We start from the raw sequence: 18,498 nt of genomic DNA on the forward strand, positions 1-18,498 counted from the left end.
AACGGTGTATAAAATATTATATTGTCTCGTTTAAAACCCCAATACATTTTTTTATTATGATTCTAAACGTAGTAATACTGAGTGGCGTTAGCGTACCAACCTTTCCTCTTTGACGTTCTTCGGGAACCTGTTGACGTCGTGCTGTCCCTCCACGGCATCCGTCCCAGCGCGCTCCGCCATATTGTCTCTGAGACAGCAGAAATCACACACCGGCGAGGCGAGGCGAGGCGGGGAGGGAAGCGGCTAGTCGCCAAGCTTTTAAAAAATCGGCTTCACGGGAACAAATTAGATCGTTTAATCGATCATATAGGTAAATATACACCACCACGGCAGAATCCCACTGTAGACGTTTCACCACCGTGTCTGCACTCTGTGGAACATTGCAACATTCGGGCCCAGGGAGGGAAGGAAATCGGGTGAGAGCTTCCGAGCTAACGCAAAGACAAACTTGGGCTTAATTTAACGTTATATTATAACGTAACATTTATTAATTCATAATTTATCATTTATTTATTTTATTTTTGTCGCGTTTCACGTCGACACTTATGTGCCCGTCGGAAATTGTGCCTTTGCACCAGCGACAGACGGGCTCGAGCGGTGATCTGATCCTTTTTTAGCTCGCGCTGATTATCTAGCCGATTCATACTTTAGTCGAACGACGGTGCCGCGCGCCGAAAACGGACGATCTGCAAGCCCACAAAGGGCCGGCCACGAGACGCGTTGTGAGCTTGTAGATCTGCTGTTTCCGCTGCGCTGAGCCGTCGTACGACGGGAGCCATTAGCCGTTAGCTTCTGCCATGGGCCGCACTTACAGCTTATCAAAAGGAAGACATAACGATGGCTGTTAAAGTTGTCCACATTACCACTGGCTTATTAGTGTATTTATTCGCTAATCGCTAACTATCAGAGACTGTGTATGGACTGTTTACATGATTTAAACGTTGTTTTCTTTACACCACCACAGGCTTGGTCACTGGTCAGTAGCTGTCGTTATAAGCTAGAACAGTGGTTTTCAACACTTTTCATATCAATGTCCAATATGTATTCGGCTTTTGAGCCACGGACCACTATTTGATGAGATCCTCAAATGAGAGCCTCTCAGACCCCAAAACGATTTTGTTCACACTTCCATGCTGCTGTATTGGTGTGATAGGAGAGGTAAGGGTCCGTTTGGTTTAATTTTACGCTCTCAAGAGTTAAAGATATATACGGGTCGGGTCCATTTGGTTACCAACTTCATCATTTAGCTGGGAACCACCTGGACCCCCTCAAGGACCACTGGTTGAAAACCACTGAGCTAGAACGATAATGGGTTCATTGGTGTGTTTAGGAAGGATATAACTGTCTTCATTAGATATCTGAAGTCACCCAAGAGATCACCTTATAAGCTGAGTTGGGTTAGCCAAGACAGTTGTTTGAACATTAGTCAGGCGTCTGTAATTCTTTGCTGTTGACGCAGTGTGCCCCTGCATCCTTACAGTAAATCATTCCCCAGCAGCCAAGCATATAGACATGGACAGACACCGTAGATTCGGGCTAATGACTGGCATCTCTGTTCCTATTCTGGTAACATTGGAGTTGAATTGTAACTAAGGTCCTCCTGAAGACCACTGATTAGCAAATGAGAGTTTTAAAGCCTACACAACACAACACGTCCTTGCTTAGTGGAATTAGGATGGTCTGAAGTCTGAACCCATGCTACAATAAGAGATATGTAAATGTAGACATGATGTTCAAACTCAGGTCTTTGTCGGGCAAAACTAACACGATAATTCTTTATTGTGTTATACATATTGTCACATGCGAGTTTTAAAGCCTACACAACACAACACGTCCTTGCTTAGTGGAATTAGGATGGTCTGAAGTCTGAACCCATGCTACAATAAGAGATATGTAAATGTAGACATGATGTTCAAACTCAGGTCTTTGTCGGGCAAAACTAACACGATAATTCTTTATTGTGTTATACATATTGTCACATGCATAGGGATGGGAGGCGACGTGACAATTTCATGTCAGGCCTATTGTGGGCTCTTGCATCCCAGCATCCATATTCTGGGGGGATGATCTCAATGTGTAAGGAGCCTGTAGATCTGCTATTTTTGGCGAAGAGATTTGGTGTAGGTGGGGGGGGGGGGGGGGGGGGGGGCTGCCCAATACAGAGCCAACTGAGTGTATGGACAATTTAACAATAAATTAAAATCTGAGATATGATTATTCTTTTTTTTTTATCACGATAAACTTTAATAAGGATTATCGTCTCATCCTCACACCTGCATGCAGTAGTAAATGTCCTTGATGTTTCACTATTTGATTTCCCTGAACTTTGCTGTTTTGAGGGTAGTTGGCATTGAATGATGTCTTGAGTCTGATAATTTGGGTGAAAACCAACCTTCCTTCTGCAAGGATCTAGCAGCAGCTCTCTTTCTGCTAGCAAAGATTAAAATAAAAATACTTGGTGATACTTTCTTAACAAATGCCTTTGCCAAAGATTTACAAACTCGCAGCACGCTGTGATGCCTTGTCTGGCCCAAGAATAGGGGAGTTAGTGTTTAAATTGTTAAATGGCAATAGCTATCAGAAATGATTCCATGTACTGTAACTATAAACACATGGGTCTTTATTTGTCAAGGATAAGGAATAAATCCAGGCTCTGCCCCTGTCATTTAACAGCATGTCACTGATATGTGATGTGTGAAGCACACAGAGGTATGTCTTTGGAACAAAAATATGCAGTGGTTGCTCTAGCAGCCAAACGGTCGTGTGACCTAGTGTAAATTAGCCAGCAAAAAAGTGTTTCCCATACCATGCAAGTATAGACAATTGCCACTCTGTTAGAGCTGGGTGACATGTATAAAATCAAATATCACAATATTTCGGATCAAATACCTCTACCGATTTCGTGACACGTAACGATAATGTATTTAAAATATATACGGTGTAGTCGGTGCCACATTGTATGCCCTATGGCAGGGGTCGGCAACCCAAAATGTTGAAAGAGCCATATTGGACCCAAAAAAACCAAAGCAAGTCTGTCTGGAGCCGCACAAAATTATAAAAGCCTTATATATTGTCGTTGTCGGGTGGAAACCTTGTATGTCCAAAACTTTGTTTTGTATTTATCATTTAAAAAATGAACTAAACTAGTGAAAACAGCCGATCTACAAGCACACAACGCCTCGCATCGCGAGGCGTTGTGTGCTTGTAGATCGGCTGTTTTCACTACTTTTGTGCGTCAGTCTTGTATGATGAAGCAGGGCTTTACTTTGCGAAAAAAAAAAAAAAAAAACATACAAATTTGAAAATTGGAGATACCAAGGTTTCTGCCCGTCAGTGACGATAAAAAAATCGTTAAAACAAAAAACAAAAATTCCCCCCATCTTTTTTTCATTTTCATACATTTTTGAGAAAGCTCCAGGGAGCCACTAGGGTGGCGCTAAAGAGCCGCATGCGGCTCTAGAGCCACGGGTTGCTGACCCCTGCCCTATGGCTAGCATGGAATAGGACTGTTTCCATGATTTTTTTTTTTCAAAGCCAATTTGTAGTTATGTATGTCTAACTTTGTTCTTGTCTCTGTTTTGTCAGCTGTCCAAAGGTGCCCCTGGTGGCCCCACCCCCCCTTGCCCACAGCCATAGCCCCCTCCCCCCCAAACCCCCTGCCCTATTTGGAACAACAACACAAAACGTCCCCCCCCCAACCTGTCATCCTTGCCCTCCCTCCCCATCTCTCACTCATCCTTGGTTGGCGTCAGCGGGTCCCCACCACCTCTGCCAAGCTGTCGGACATGTCAGGACCCGTGCCGAGCCGGGCCCGCGTATACACCGAGGTCAACACACACAGGCCCAGGGAGTACTGGGACTACGAGTCCCATGTGGTTGAATGGGGGTATGTACCGTACATCAGTTGTTCTCAAACCTTTACATGTCAAGGACCTCAAAATGACATTTATTTGGCTTCACACAGTCCACTCACTGAGTGGGTGGGGTCCATGGACTGGAGCCAGACTACTGGCAGACCCCCATCTAAAAGAATATAATATAGTTAAAGTGGTTGAAATTATAGTGAAATTAACACATTTTGATGGGTCCCAAAAGGACTCATAGAGATTTACATAGTAGATGCCGCTCAAACACTGTGTCCAACTAATATTTGGTTCCTTTTTTTAAACAGAAATCAGGATGACTTTCAATTGGTTAGGAAGCTGGGGCGTGGCAAATACAGTGAGGTCTTTGAGGCGATCAACATTACCAACAATGAGAAGGTGGTGGTGAAGATACTTAAGGTAATTACTACACAGTGAGATGGGTCTTAAAGGAACACTTAAACCTTTCTTCAAACATATCTCCATGCTGTATGTTTGTCCTCCTCACTAATGCTCATTGCTCACTAAAGGACAGTACCATTTCTCTCTAATTGAACCGTGTCAAAGAGGCAGACTATGGCTACCATTTTAGCATGCTAATGTTCGAAGAATTCCTGCCAATTATGTCATTAGCAGGTACATTTTCGAGTAGTGGTGTGCGATATACAAGAGAGATTGTATAGATCGTGATACAGTTTTGAGAAATGAAACCGTTGAAAATGAGTCTGCTCCAAATAGTTGATCAGCAGTAGTCCTAAAGTTGCAATACTCACTTGCAAATATTTTTTTCAATTTGTCCGATCATTAATCGATTATATAGTTGTATAAATATAATGAATCATCATATCTTATTGTAATCATAATAAAATAATAATAATCCTAAAAACCTAAATCGTGATAATGTTTTTGCCATATCGCCCATTCCTAATTTCAAGCTGTCCACAGTCAACCTGTGAGACGCACAGTGAGTAGACAGAAATGGCACCATCTTGGAGTGAGCTTAAATGAGGACTGATACTGTACATGTTAGGAAAAGGTTGTAAAAAAAGTGTACATGTGATTTCTAAGACTTGGTTGCCTTCCAACTTGTCAAACTAATTGTTTCTTGTTTCTTGTTACCAAATCAGCCAGTGAAGAAAAAGAAAATAAAGCGTGAGATCAAGATTTTGGAGAACCTGCGTGGAGGACCCAACATCATCTCCCTGATTGATATAGTTAAAGACCCTGTAGTACGTATACTTGATCAACAACACACATGATTGATGCTTTGTGTACATGAGTGGAAATGACTGGTCAGATTTTACTTTGTCAGGCACTGTAATTCAAGCATGCATTTTTGTTTTTTCATGTTAAGATGGCTGGTACTTTCTAATGACATTAAATATCCTTCAAATTGCTTGATCTCCTCAAAAAACTACTATACCAATAGCATGGGGAGCTCAACAACTGTGCAAGCTTATGGGGTTCACTTGGGCTTTGGAAATATGTGTATGTAAGTACCTAAAGCTGTAGCTAGCTGCTAGTTAAATACCAGTGTCTCCTGTGTACAAAGTTGTCTTCTTATCTGCTTGTAGATAGCAAGCTCCCTTATTTAAAAAAATATATTTGCATTATGAATTAGTGCAATAGACCCATTTATTCCGTGGCTTTTTCAGTTTAACATTACTTTTGCCAGCTCTGGTGGGCAGTAGGAATTTAGAGTTCTCAACGGGCCTAAAAATGAAGGCCCGGCCCTAACTGGGCGGCCCTAGGCCCGGCCTGGCCCTACTAGCAAGCATACATTTTAGGCCCTACCCGGCCCGAAAACATCGGGCATGGTCGGTTTTGGGAAGAATTTGAGAACTCTTATCACAGAGCAAAGCCCCGTTTTCACTGAGCAAAACTTCTGGGAGTTTTTTCAAAAATGACGGCAATTTTGAAATTCACGCCATGTGAAAACGGCCACTTATTTTGTGTCCCGGCAGTTTTGGGGGCCGAAATTTGACGGGAAAATACCTAGTAATTTTTACCTAAAGTACCGTGACAATACAAATTTCCCTCCAGTGAAAACGCATGCCGTGAATTTGCCGTTTTTTTGACAACCAGGTGCATGAAGGGAGCCAGTTAACAGTTTAAAACATTGTATCTGGGATTGAAAACGACCTGAATGTAAAGGAATATATAGAAATAAAGTAGGTCTACAGCTTCACCTTGAATAGGGGATTAATTATTTAGGCTAGAATCGCATTGACAAACACAGCAGAAGTCTATTTCTTTCGTTCTCTGGTCATCCATCGTTTATGGTGTCGCGTGAAAAAAAAACACAGCTAATAATCTACAAGCCCACAAGTGCAACACTTGCATCATGCAGCGATCCTTTCTGAACGGGATGCAATGCGCTCGTAATGATGAAAGCTGGAATCTTAACCAACTCAAAGAGCTGCATTATTAGTTAATAGTTTCTCCTCGTTGCATGATTAAAAGTGTTTTACAGAGCAGCGAGCATCGAGTCTGCATGGTCATCCATCGTTTACAGTGACGCGTGAAAAAAAAGCTAAATCTACAAGCCCACAAGCCACAAGTGCATGGGGGGAGCGTTTCGCTGTTAAGAGCGAGATTTCCCCCAACAGGTTGCATAACGCATGAGCGATCCTTTCTGAACCTTGTGTCGTTGCATGAAGAATATTTTGTTAAATCCATTTGTAGCGTTCAGGGTGAGAGAAGAGACGCACCAAACCGAACTGCGGAGACTGTTTTTTGCAGTCCGTGTGTTGCCATGTCTGCTAATTATAAGCGACTCTGGGCTTGATTTCCATAAAGTTGCTTGTATGTATTGATAGTGGCTGGTTGCGGTTTATTTGCTGTGAGCTTGTAGATTGGCAATTTTCAAGTAGCTAATGCGGCGATGCGTATAGTTTTAAAGTGCTCGTGTGGCTAGATAATATCACTTTTTGGGGCTTATTTTTGTACACCTGGTTGCTTATTTCTCTTGCAAAATCTGGCAACACTGGTTTTGATCCCGTCACAATGGCTTGGTGAAAACGAGCGATACCAGTATTTTTGCTGCCGATGAGGGCATGTGAAAACACCCAAAAAACTAAACTCCCGGCAAGTTATGCTAATTATAATTAATTTTTTTTTTTTTTTTTTTTTTTTTTTTTTATAATTAATATTTATTTTGCCGGGAAAATTCCGGAACTGCAATGAAAACATGCCTTAATAGTAATAAAATAAAAAATCAGCATACATTTTAGGCCCTACCCTAAATATCAATTCGGGTATGGTCGGGTTCGGGCAGAATTTGAGAACTCTAGTAGGAATTCCTTGAAATTGGATGCACTTGACATGCAAAACACATTTTCTCTTTCAGTCTCGAACGCCCGCCCTGGTCTTTGAGCATGTTAACAACACAGACTTCAAGGTAGGACCCACATGTTCTAAAACCATTATTGCAGTAATGGTGTTACCCTAACCAACTGAAACCTCCTTTCTTGGCATACACTCAATGTTTTCCACAATGTGTGTGTATGATTGAGGTATATAAAAGTAGCAGTACTCAAGTGAATGTCAACCATGTTCTTGTTCCATTCTTATTCAATTTCCAATTTTGGCATTTGGCCGACACTCTTAACCCATTACGAGACCAGTTCCACAAATATCCTCTAAAACAGTACTGTGTACAGTGAGCGGTGCTCACTTGGCATGGTATCGAATAGGACAGACTGCATATCTCCTTGTATGGGCTGTTCTGTCCGTGACGTTATTTATCTCCATACATGGAGTTCTGTGCTCATATGGACATTCCGTGCTCATACGAACATGGGGGCCTACACACAAAGCCAGACGTTATGGCAGACAAGCCTGTAGATCTGCCATTTTTGAATAGCCAAAGTATAAAATAATGCTTTTAGTTTAAATCTAAAATGACAGATGCTTTCCTGGTATTAACTGTTCTGCTGCTGTTGACGGCACTCACCGTCATTGAAAGGGTTAATACCATGGCGCCGTTGACGGTGAGGACTGTCAATCTTACTGTATATACAGTAAAGATATTATTACTTACTGTACGTCGCTCCGGTCCCGCCCGCATCGGTAATGTCCGCGATTTGTTTACAACGCACGTCGGGCGTGCACGCGAAGTTAACGTCCTCCATAGTAAATCCATTGAGAGGCCCATAAAGAGACCTCATTTTCTCCAAAAGGGACATTCTTATACAAAGGATGGTCTCCACTCTCCAGTACTGTACACAAACGCTGGGCGCAGCCATGTTCTCTTCTGGGCTCACACTGTCATGTGACTAGATGACGTAATCGTTGCCGTCAAGTGATAATCCAAAAAAACAAAAACAACCCCCTTCCAGCCCTTCAAAAATAATAGCGGCGGCCTATGGAGGAAACGGCGTGGCACCGAGGCACCAAGCAACCTTCAGATTAAGAGGCACTATTAGTGTTAATGGGTTAATCCAGAGCAATTTACAGTAAGTAAGGTAAACTCATACACAAATGCATAGACAGTGCCTCAGTAATCTAGGATCATAGGTAAACCAAGAACCTAAGATCAGTCTAAACGGTGTAATATCAAAACGGTGTAATATCAAAAACGGTGTAATATTGAAACTATACTAGGGTGACCAGACGTCCCAGTTTACCCGGGACAGTCCTGTTTTCAAGCTGCGTCTCCCAGTGTCCCGACAAATATCTCTAAAACACTGTGTCCCGGTTTTCAACATTCACTGCAAGATTGTCCCGGTTTTCGCCAGAATTAAAATAATAGTAGCTGTTTTCAGTGTTTGCATAGACATTTATCATGTTCTTTTCATGAAAACATGCCCACCTAACCAATCAGAAAACATGAACACATTTATTGCGTGTCTGAATTCAACGCTGATCTGTTTGTCAATCACTCACTGCCTGTTTGCAACCCTGCGGTGCGTGAGTGCGCGTGCACGAACGTTAGAGAATGGGCGCGCGCGTGCGCGATAACATGCGTATTGCTTTTAGGGTCCCGGTTTTAAGCAACAATGTTTCGCGTCCCGGTTTGAGTGGCTGAAAATATGGTCACCCTAAACTATACCAACTACAAACGTTATGGCAAATTTAAATCAAAGTGGATGATGCTGTCAGTCTATAGTTTATATGGCTGTAGAAATGCTAATGCAATTTGTTTTATTTTCCAGCAACTGTATCAGACCCTTACCGACTATGACATCCGATTCTACATGTATGAGATTCTCAAGGTGAGCCAGTATAATAATATATGGATATCTGAAGTGTCGGTTGTTTTTGATCCCCTTGAATACATTTAAACACCTGCTTTTCAAATGTCGAGTCTTGCTAACGGGAATCATTTTGTTTTGTATTCTGTAGGCCCTGGATTACTGCCACAGCATGGGAATCATGCACAGGGACGTAAAGCCACATAATGTGATGATTGATCATGAACACCGCAAGGTGAGGGTTTACGAGCAGTACTTGAGTGACAAGCATTTTGTCTTTTTTCTTTTTTTTTGGCAATGGCCAAGACTCAAAATATATTCTTCAATAATGGGAGGCATATAATTGACCTTTCGAAAACAGCCTTTTTATTACTTAATTTAAATCTTTACAGACCCAACATGTATGCATTTTGCATATGGAGGCCAATGGAAAATACTTTTGATGCCATTGTGACGCTGTAGTATGATCAAGTAGGCCATTCATTTACGAAAAAAAAAACAACAGAATATGGAGATACAGTAAGAGGTTTTTGCCTGACAGCAATGATGTATAGTAACAACTAAAATGACAGACTTTCACATATTTCCAGGTCTAAATGGGTTAACCACTGGGGATCGGGTGCTATTTGACATTCTATGGAGCTTGTGCAAGTGTTTGAATGAAACGGGCAGACAGTGATGGTGTCTGTTTGTTAACTACTTACCATATGTTTGTGCAGCTACGCCTTATTGACTGGGGTCTGGCCGAGTTCTACCACCCAGGACAGGAATACAACGTCAGAGTGGCGTCGCGCTACTTCAAAGGCCCAGAGCTCTTGGTGGACTATCAGGTATGACACTCATCAAGCACCACCAGCGGTTGACATTCACGAACTGCCCTTTTGAAGTGTTAATTGAACTGTGCATTTGTTTCAGATGTATGACTACAGTCTTGACATGTGGAGCTTGGGCTGCATGCTTGCTAGCATGATCTTTAGGAAGGAGCCTTTCTTCCACGGTCACGACAATTATGACCAGGTAAAAATGCTGTCCCCAAACTCACAGGTGCAACAGAATCGAGCACATGACACGTTACTTTGCATTGTTGACATATAGAACTGGCATAATATAATGAAAACAAAACATAGCCACTCCTGGTACCTTCAGACCAGCAAGCCCCTGTATGGTAAATACTGCATTTCCTCTTGTAGTTGGTGAGAATAGCCAAGGTACTTGGGACTGAAGACCTGTATGACTACATTGACAAGTACAACATTGAACTAGAACCTCGCTTCAATGACATCCTAGGAAGGTAGGTGTTTTTTGCTAAACATATGCCAACACTACAGTACTGTAAATTGACGTTCATGTATTTTTCACAGACACTTGTCGGCTGATTGATATTACAGTAATGTAAACTTTAGCCTAATGTAGAGGAGCTCTTCTCTGCCTCTCTGGCACTGCATTCTGAGCTCTCTGAGTCCTTTGCCCCTGTGTTTCTAATGCTGTCCTGCTTCTGCCCACCCCAGACATTCTCGTAAGAGGTGGGAGCGCTTTGTTCACAGTGAGAACCAGCACCTGGTGAGCCCAGAGGCTCTTGACTTCCTGGACAAGCTGCTGCGTTATGACCACCAGGCACGACTGACTGCCCGTGAGGCCATGGATCACCCTTACTTCTGTAAGCCAGGAGACTGCAAGTTGCTTTACATATATCACAATGCCGATACTATGAAAATTGAAATATGTCAATGGTTCTAATAGATGCCATTTGCTGTTTTGTTGTTGTTGTTCCCACAGTCCCCATTGTGAAAGATCAGTCTCGCATGTCGGGGTCAGCGAACTTGCCCAGTGGGAATACAGCTGTTAGCACAGCCAACATGATTACTGGTGAGTACGCACACGTAGTGGCTTGGCTCCACATCCCAGATGGAAGTCTCTGAGATTGTTTCGCCTTGCTATTGAGGGCGTGGGGTTTGGTCAGGGACTCGGGGTCAGTCGGTCGCTCGACCATTTTGGATGTTAAAGAGCAGCCCAGCACTAGGGGCCACTAACTCATCTTTTCTTTTCGCTAATTACAATCTAAAATATGAACCCTCGTTGAAAAATGAATTAAGAAAATGGCACCTGTCAACATCAAACTACAGCACCTTAGAGAGATCTTTGAAACACTCATGTTGGTAACTAGCATGTTCTCTGAAACATCTTGTTTGCTTCTTCCAGGCATCTCTGCCTTGCCAGCGTCTACTGCCCTGGGTCCCCTCACAGGCTCACCCGTCCTCTCTGCTGCCACAAATGCCCTGAGCACACCTGTGCCCGCTGCCGCACCTCAGTGATGGCAAAACACTCATCTTATTCATCTCCCACACCTCCACCTTCAGCCAGGGGAGAAGCCAACAGGTGCCACTCTGCCAGTCCTCACCACCTCGAACTGTCTCAGTCTGACTACTTTAATTTCCACAGGTCCAGGAACGCCAACCTCCTTGGGCGGGGGGAGTGTTGCCTGAAACGTGTTTCTGTTCCTCTTTCTCCTCGAATGAACGTGGTAACATGACCTGAAATGAATGTTCTGTGTAATTAACATATACAGGTTATTCCTTAAAAGAGAAGTCCTACAAGCTGTAGTGATAAAACACAATGAGTGTGTGTGTATGTTTGACCTGAGGAAGAGTCTCATCCACCACTGGTGCAAGGTCTCATATTTTAGTTTGACATTACAGACACTGGTCAAAAAAGGTACTTGGTCAAAGGCAGAAAGTAAGATCTTAGTCATTTGGACCAAAAGGAGCACATTCTGTGTATAGTTTACTATTGTAATCATCAACACAAGACCTGTCACGAACTCCTTAAGCAATTTCCATATTTGAACCAGTCTAAGACACCTTACGGAAGACTCAACCTCCACAGCATTTTGGAAGTGTTTGGTGCTGTTCTGTGCTCCAGGTGTATGTGAATACTGAAGCCCTCACTTATCATTCATCACAACACTTCAACACTTCCGCCTGAATATTTTTGTCTTGCCTTTCTACCAAACCAGATAAACCAGTTGTCTTTTGATATGCGACTCCCCAGTTCAGTTTTCTGGATATTTTCTTTTTGTACTGAAATGCTTTGGACTGCTAGATATGGTTCTTTTTTTTATGGTTTGAAGATAATACTGATACTGTTGTAATCTGATCTCACAAGCTGTCCATTCAGGTTCTTTTGAAATGGTTTCCCAAACGTGCTGCTTTCCAGTTCCTCGAACTGCTTCAAGTTGCTTTCCTTGAACTGCTTCAAGACATAACCAAAGTTTACTCAATCGCTTGGGAAGAGGAGACTGACCAAACTTGAGTTTTGTTTTTGTGGGAAAAAGTTCCATATGGAGATGCTGAAATGCAGGTTGACAATAATTGTTCTAGTATCACAATATTGCCGAAATAACCTGTATTGGACTGAAATGCAGTTGGCACTGGTTTAACTTTTATTTAAATGGGGTTTGATGGTTAAGTTGTGTTCATTCACAAATTGGCTATAATGGACACTGAAAGAAGCATTTAACTGGAAGGGTTGAATTGTTCGCAAACCTTTTAGTGCCAGAGGGTGACATTGTGACTTTTAGATCCTGCTGTACATATGTATCCTTTTGTTTTTCATTTGAAATCTGAAAATGCAAAGATGCAAAGAACACAATACATGTATACATTGACCAGATAATGGAGTTGTATGAGTCCCTACATCACTGTATATATTTTTATGTCCTTATGTAGAAGACCTAGTATTTGAAAATATTTGTGTAAATAAACACGTGTTTTATTTATCAAATACATTTTGACTGTTTTATCTAGGTCTTTTTTTTTTTTTTTTTTTTTTTTTTTTAACTACATATTTCTGATAGCTAGGTCTTTTTTTTTTTATTCTGGGCCACAAGAATCTTAAACTACATATTTATGATGGCTATGAACATCACTTGCTGTAAAAAAAAGTAGACCTGAACTGGTTTACATCATAATTGAATCAAAAGATTAGAATTAACATGGTTAAACCCTGATATTATGTACAGGGGGAATGCCTCTCCATAAACCTCTGCTGATCAGTACAAGGCTCAGAAAACTACAAAGATTAAATGAAGAAAAAAACAGTACATATTTTGAAATGAAATTTACCTTTAGAAATAAAGTGCAAGGTTGGCGTAAGCATGAACAGTTATTTAACCACTAGGCAATCCATTTAAGAGTGCCAAGAAAACTGTCCTACAAAGCAAATGGAGCATTCTCTCACGCTTACTCCCTCCAATCATATACGTACATAATCCTAATGGAATAACATTGCAGTCTATTTAAAAGACTGACTCACTTTTAAATGATCAGTATCTCTCCCTGCGACCACAAATAACAGATCAGTCAACAAACACCCTCCCCAGCCACCTCCCGTAGTAGCAGTTATAGGTATGTTTCACTCCATGTAGGTTCATATGTATTATGTTGGTAATAGTATACTGTATCTGGGTTCTATTGAGTAGTTCATATGCCTTGTTTGTAAGGTCAGAGTCAAGTTGTTCTGGAGCCAAATACAAAGCGATAATGTAATAACCCATTTGAAAAAAACGTCACATTTATTAAAAAAATAAAATATGCTATACACAAAATGACAGATGCTGTCCCAAATTGAAAGTTATAACAACGTATCGGTTTAACTGGTAATCTCTCTACAATTGCACCTGTTATAAATATCCTTTATGATGTGCAAATAATTATGCCAATTTAATTTGCAAGATGATGATTTCTCGTTGATGTCATGGTTCTGATCCGACAGTGCCACACCTTCATTACAGACAGCTGTAATGTTACTTACTTCAAAGCAAACTAGCAGAGTTTTAAATCAATATTAAGACATCAGTGTGTAGGAAAACAAATGAACTGCACTGTGTAAAACCTTCCATGTGTTCCAGTGCAGTACATTATGGCCATGGCATGTTTAGACTGCAGTCAAATCCAGTCAATCTGATTTATTTCTCAAATCTGATCTTTTGGCCCGACTGTTCGCACAGTGACCTTTGCAAGTGACTAGATCGGATCTGTCACAGATTTGTGTGTTCAGACGTCAACCCAAAGCCGCCCTGCGTAAACATATCTGCTTTGGTTACTGTGACAACGATGTCGGCGCCATGACGCAAGTGACGTTTTGGACAGTTTGATTGAGACTTGGGGTGGTTAGATGAGGTAACTTCTTTCAGACTGAAGCGCATCTCCTGAAATCACATTTGAAACCACCTCTGAATGTGGCTCAAGTCGGATTTGTAAGAATTGGATTTGTTTGTGTTCAGACTTATTTAAACAAACAGATTCCAATCTGCATATGGCACAGAGGCTGGATTTGTCTGCCAGAGTAAATGGCATGGCTGTCATAGCCCTGAGCAGCTTGCCTGACTGTGTACTCTCTGGTACTTGACAGATGTGATTTTCCTGCTTATGAAACCACAGCATTCCTCACTGGAGTGTATCCTGCAAACAAGAAAACATACATGATGCGTCAGTCAGAAGATGAACAACCAGTTGGACAACCAGATAGATTTCTGTGGTAGCAGATTGAAATCAATGTAAAGTCTTACCTATTTAAACTGAGTTCCTTGTTGATTTCTGCCAGGGACTTGCCCTTGGTCTCTGGGAGCAGAAAATAAAAGAAGACGATGGCAACCAAGGCAGTCAGCCCATACAGAAGGAAGGTACCTGACAGGCCGATGGAATCTGTGAGGAAAAACAAAGTTGACGTCATTTGACCTGTCACTGTTTGAAGTTATCAACTTATCAGTTGATTCTGCAATGTAACAAATAGGGAACTGGTTCGATTCCTGGCTTGGTGTCAGTGTTCAGCGCAAGACAATGAAACCCTAACTGCTCCCAATGAGTAAGTTTGTGCCTTACATTTTGACTCCACTGTGTGTGAATTGTGAACATAACGTGCATTAGAACATTATAGACCACTTTTTGCATGAAATAAGATCAAAATTCAGTTTATTTGTAATATACAGCAAAAGATCCCGGCACAATATTAGTGCAAAAAGAAAGGATTATGGTATGATGAGAACAGAAAAAGGACATTGTCTACTCACCAATGACATTCAAGAAAGAGAATGTGACTATGAGGTTAGCAGCACAGTTAAAGCAGTTGATAAATGCAAATGCTCTTCCCCTCACAGCAGCAGGAAATATCTCACTCAGCACAAGCCAGGTCACTGGTGAAAGAAAAATATTGTGGCAAAAAGGTCCAGTCATTCACTGAGAAAAATGAGTGCAATAAGCAAACTATAGTAACCACTTGTAAATAGATAGACCATGTGTTATCTATATAAACCATTTGTATTCATGAGCAATTTTAAGGTACAATACACACTTGGTCCAAATCCAATGGAGAAGGCGCTGACAACAGCCATCATACAGATGAGAATGATCCAATTTACTACTCGGCCATGGGCATCTGGCGGAAGAGCAACTACTAGGTCAGTGCTAGCAGCTCCAATTTGTTTAATGCCATTGTCCGTTACCTCCCTTATTTCTTTCCCATAAAAGAGTATATGACTCTCATTGTCAAATACAGTGTGATTGTCAAGAATCAAATGTGGCATGGTTGCGTTTCCGATTAAGTCCTGAGAATCACAGGGTTTCTCTGTGTTGAGCACAGCGCGTCCGCTGAGAAGTCCAATGGTTATTAAGCATACCGACATCACAGAGCAACCGCCAAGGAGCAGAGGTCTCCTGCCCACCCGGTCAGCTAACATCATGCTGATCACAGTGGCAATCACTTTCACTGCCCCCAGGCCCACAGACGCCAATACCGCTGAGGCACTGCTCTGGAATCCCACAGACTGAAAGATGGTGCAGGCATAGAAAAGAACATTCGGCTGCCCTGTGAACTGCTGAAATATAACCAGTCCAAGCCCAATGACAGTTCGAGTCCTCATGTTGTCTCTGCGTTGGAAGAGGTACATAATGTTGTACTCTTTATTTTTGTCAAGTCGGTTGACACTGGGCTCTGTATCGTCCAAGTCTTGATTTCCATTTAGGCTCATTAGTCCTCTCTCAGTCTGGCCAAAATCCCTATGGCTGGAGGTTTCGTCATTGCTGGATGGAAGAAACAATATAGACACAAACTGAACCAAAGTAGGTACTATGGCTAATCCAAACATAACCTTCCAGCCTCCACTGGTATCAGAGAGGACATAGTTCATTGTATAAGCTGCCAGGATGCCCACAGTGATTCCAGCTTCATACAGAGTTACTAACATGCCCCGGCGTTTGGCAGTGACCATCTCAGACACAAAGATACAGCAGGCCATGGAGGATATGCACATAGCGAACCCCACAATGATACGGCCCACCACAATCGTCAGGTAAGAGCTTCTGAGCAGCAGCAAGCTTCCAGCCAAGATCAACACATTACTGAGGAGAATAGAGTTCCTTCTGCCATGCTGGTCGATCAAGCAGCCACCCACCACCGAAGCCAGTAAGGATCCCACCAGCAAGGCACTGACCAAAGCCTCTTGCTGGACACACGAGAGCTTGAACTCAGCCTGGAGTTGGAGCAGTGCGCCTGAGATGATACCCAGTTCATAGCCGAAGACCGTGCCACCTAGTGTGGACACCACACTGGCGAGTAACAGGACGGAGCAACCTAGGGAAGAGGATAGGATTTGAAGTTTAAAAGAAAAGAAATCACATCATGACTGAAAACTGAATATATTTTATATATGATTGTTTTCTTTTCTTTTTTTTATATACATAACAAGGTTTTGCTTCATTATTTTAGGGCCATCTGATCTAAATGAATGCTTGTTTCACCTTTGCAAATGTCTGCCACTTTTTATTCCCCAGACCTAGGTATATGTCTTTGATGTGCAATTGTGCAGATGTCTATTGACAAAATGCTAACGAGACTGGCAAAACTCTACAAACCCTATACAGAACACGAGCATTACCCTCCAGAACAGTGTTCATATCTTTTCTATAACCAAAAGTATATTGTTCACAAACTTCACATCAAACATTTGTTTAACTGCAGATGGATGGTAATGATTGATCAATTTGATTTGCATAAACATGGTACAGTTGTTTCAAGTGCCAAATATCGGCCCTGGCCTAAATCAGGACAGAAATAGGAAGATTATTTGTAGGATTTAAGACAACTTACCCAGCATTATAGTCCCTCTTCCAACAATTCACATTTCAAGAGTATGGACATCCAATCTGGGTTCTTACCAAACACTTCCTGTAAACAAATTAGCAGAATAAAACATAATCCCATCTGCATGATATGCCCAGTGTTGTGTCCTGCTGTCTCTCAGATTAAACAAGGCAGCACAAGAGCTCATTGCAGCCCCTAGTAGCCATGACAACTCTCTTGTTGATTGCCATGATTTCATTAGGGAGACCACTTCAGATCAGCTCAACAAAACCCACTGCTTTGTGTAGCACAGTCACTACAGAAGAACATAGATCACCTTTTTTTACTTTATGGAAATACACAGCTGGTCATCATGCGATGATGGAAATGTGACTCCAAAATATAGCAGTTCCATCTTCAGCAGGATTAATATAGTGGTGTGATTTACAACCACATGGTCTTGACTCAGTTCAGCTTCAGTCTATTGTCTGTAGCTTGTGTGACTTGCAGGCAATACCCTAAGGCATAGCAACAGAAATAATATGAGCACTTTACTGGAATGAATTCAGACCATTCAGTGCCTACATGTGTGTGTAACACAAAAAAACATTCGCCATATCTTCTCCACGATCAAGAATAAGAGAGAGACACATAGATAAGATCTAGAAATATGCTACCTATAGGTTACATAGGCTATAATAGCCTATTGTGAAAAGAATTTGGCCTATATTTTCTCAATTCTTGTTATTGTTAGGATATGATGATCGCCTGTATGGCTTTGGGGCCATGGTCTAATAGTAAAACAAATAGTAATAATAAAATAAATCCTCAACCAGTGAAAGAAAAATAACCTATATATGCATTTCCTGCTACCTTTCTTGTTGAACTGTCAGATTGTCCGAATAATAGTCATAAGTCATCACTGCCACTTTTATCATTGGTCAAAAAATAAATGTGTATCTGCACAGTCAACGTAATTCCAGACCAAAAAAAAACAAACTATTATCTAAGTGTCTCGAACCAGCAGACAGGACACGAAAAGAAGTATTTTCTCCATCGTCGTGGTATTATTGGGTCTCAGGCTCTCAGCAGGTCAATTAACTGCAATGGAAAATATATTGCACGATTTTGAGACGGATTCGACATAAATAATTCAGTGCAAACTCACCATACATCCCGGCCTGTCCGGATCCTGCCGTTTGACGAAGATGCTCTTGTGCACAACTTGAGCTGCCTGGCTCGTTCCGTCAGGAAGTTGGAAGCTACGTGGCAAAGAGCGTCTCAAATTGCAGTAAAGTTTTCCAAGTTTGACGCCAGGGGCCGAC

General features: G+C 41.8%; 2 protein-coding genes across 3 annotated transcripts; one reads left to right on the top strand and one right to left on the bottom strand.

The window, feature by feature from the left end:
• Positions 1 to 201: 201 nt before the first annotated feature.
• LOC308287375 (casein kinase II subunit alpha) lies at positions 202 to 12,838 on the top strand. Of its 2 annotated transcripts, none has more exons than XM_080728527.1 (13): positions 202 to 310; positions 3,586 to 3,886; positions 4,172 to 4,283; positions 4,991 to 5,092; positions 7,213 to 7,263; positions 9,020 to 9,079; positions 9,210 to 9,293; positions 9,778 to 9,888; positions 9,974 to 10,075; positions 10,249 to 10,349; positions 10,567 to 10,715; positions 10,835 to 10,924; positions 11,258 to 12,838. In XM_080728527.1, the coding sequence occupies exons 2-13, from the start codon at positions 3,786 to 3,788 to the stop codon at positions 11,368 to 11,370; spliced, it is 1,176 nt and encodes a 391-aa protein (XP_080584653.1). In that variant the 5' UTR covers positions 202 to 310; positions 3,586 to 3,785; the 3' UTR covers positions 11,371 to 12,838. The 2 variants fall into 2 exon arrangements, with proteins under 2 accessions (XP_080584653.1, XP_080584652.1); XM_080728526.1 differs by having other exon boundaries at positions 220 to 416.
• slc2a10 (solute carrier family 2 member 10) lies at positions 11,412 to 17,207 on the bottom strand (the record flags this gene model as incomplete). The annotated part of the gene is made up of 6 exons (XM_080728319.1): positions 11,412 to 11,603; positions 14,451 to 14,517; positions 14,625 to 14,760; positions 15,126 to 15,248; positions 15,407 to 16,684; positions 17,201 to 17,207. The coding sequence occupies 6 exons, from the start codon at positions 17,205 to 17,207 to the stop codon at positions 11,412 to 11,414; spliced, it is 1,803 nt and encodes a 600-aa protein (XP_080584445.1).
• Positions 17,208 to 18,498: the final 1,291 nt, after the last annotated feature.

Source organism: Nannobrachium achirus (genome assembly GCF_963921795.1).
Source record: "Nannobrachium achirus genome assembly, chromosome: 6".
NCBI classification, from domain to species: Eukaryota; Metazoa; Chordata; class Actinopteri; order Myctophiformes; family Myctophidae; genus Nannobrachium; species Nannobrachium achirus.

Bases quoted from the DNA above. Each gene is read 5' to 3' on its own strand.
- LOC308287375 (XM_080728527.1), top strand. From the start codon at position 3,786: ATGTCAGGACCCGTGCCGAGCCGGGCCCGCGTATACACCGAGGTCAAC. The intron at 9,080-9,209 runs GTGAGCCAGTAT...TGTATTCTGTAG, and splicing joins ACATGTATGAGATTCTCAAG to GCCCTGGATTACTGCCACAG. The intron at 9,294-9,777 runs GTGAGGGTTTAC...ATGTTTGTGCAG, and splicing joins TTGATCATGAACACCGCAAG to CTACGCCTTATTGACTGGGG.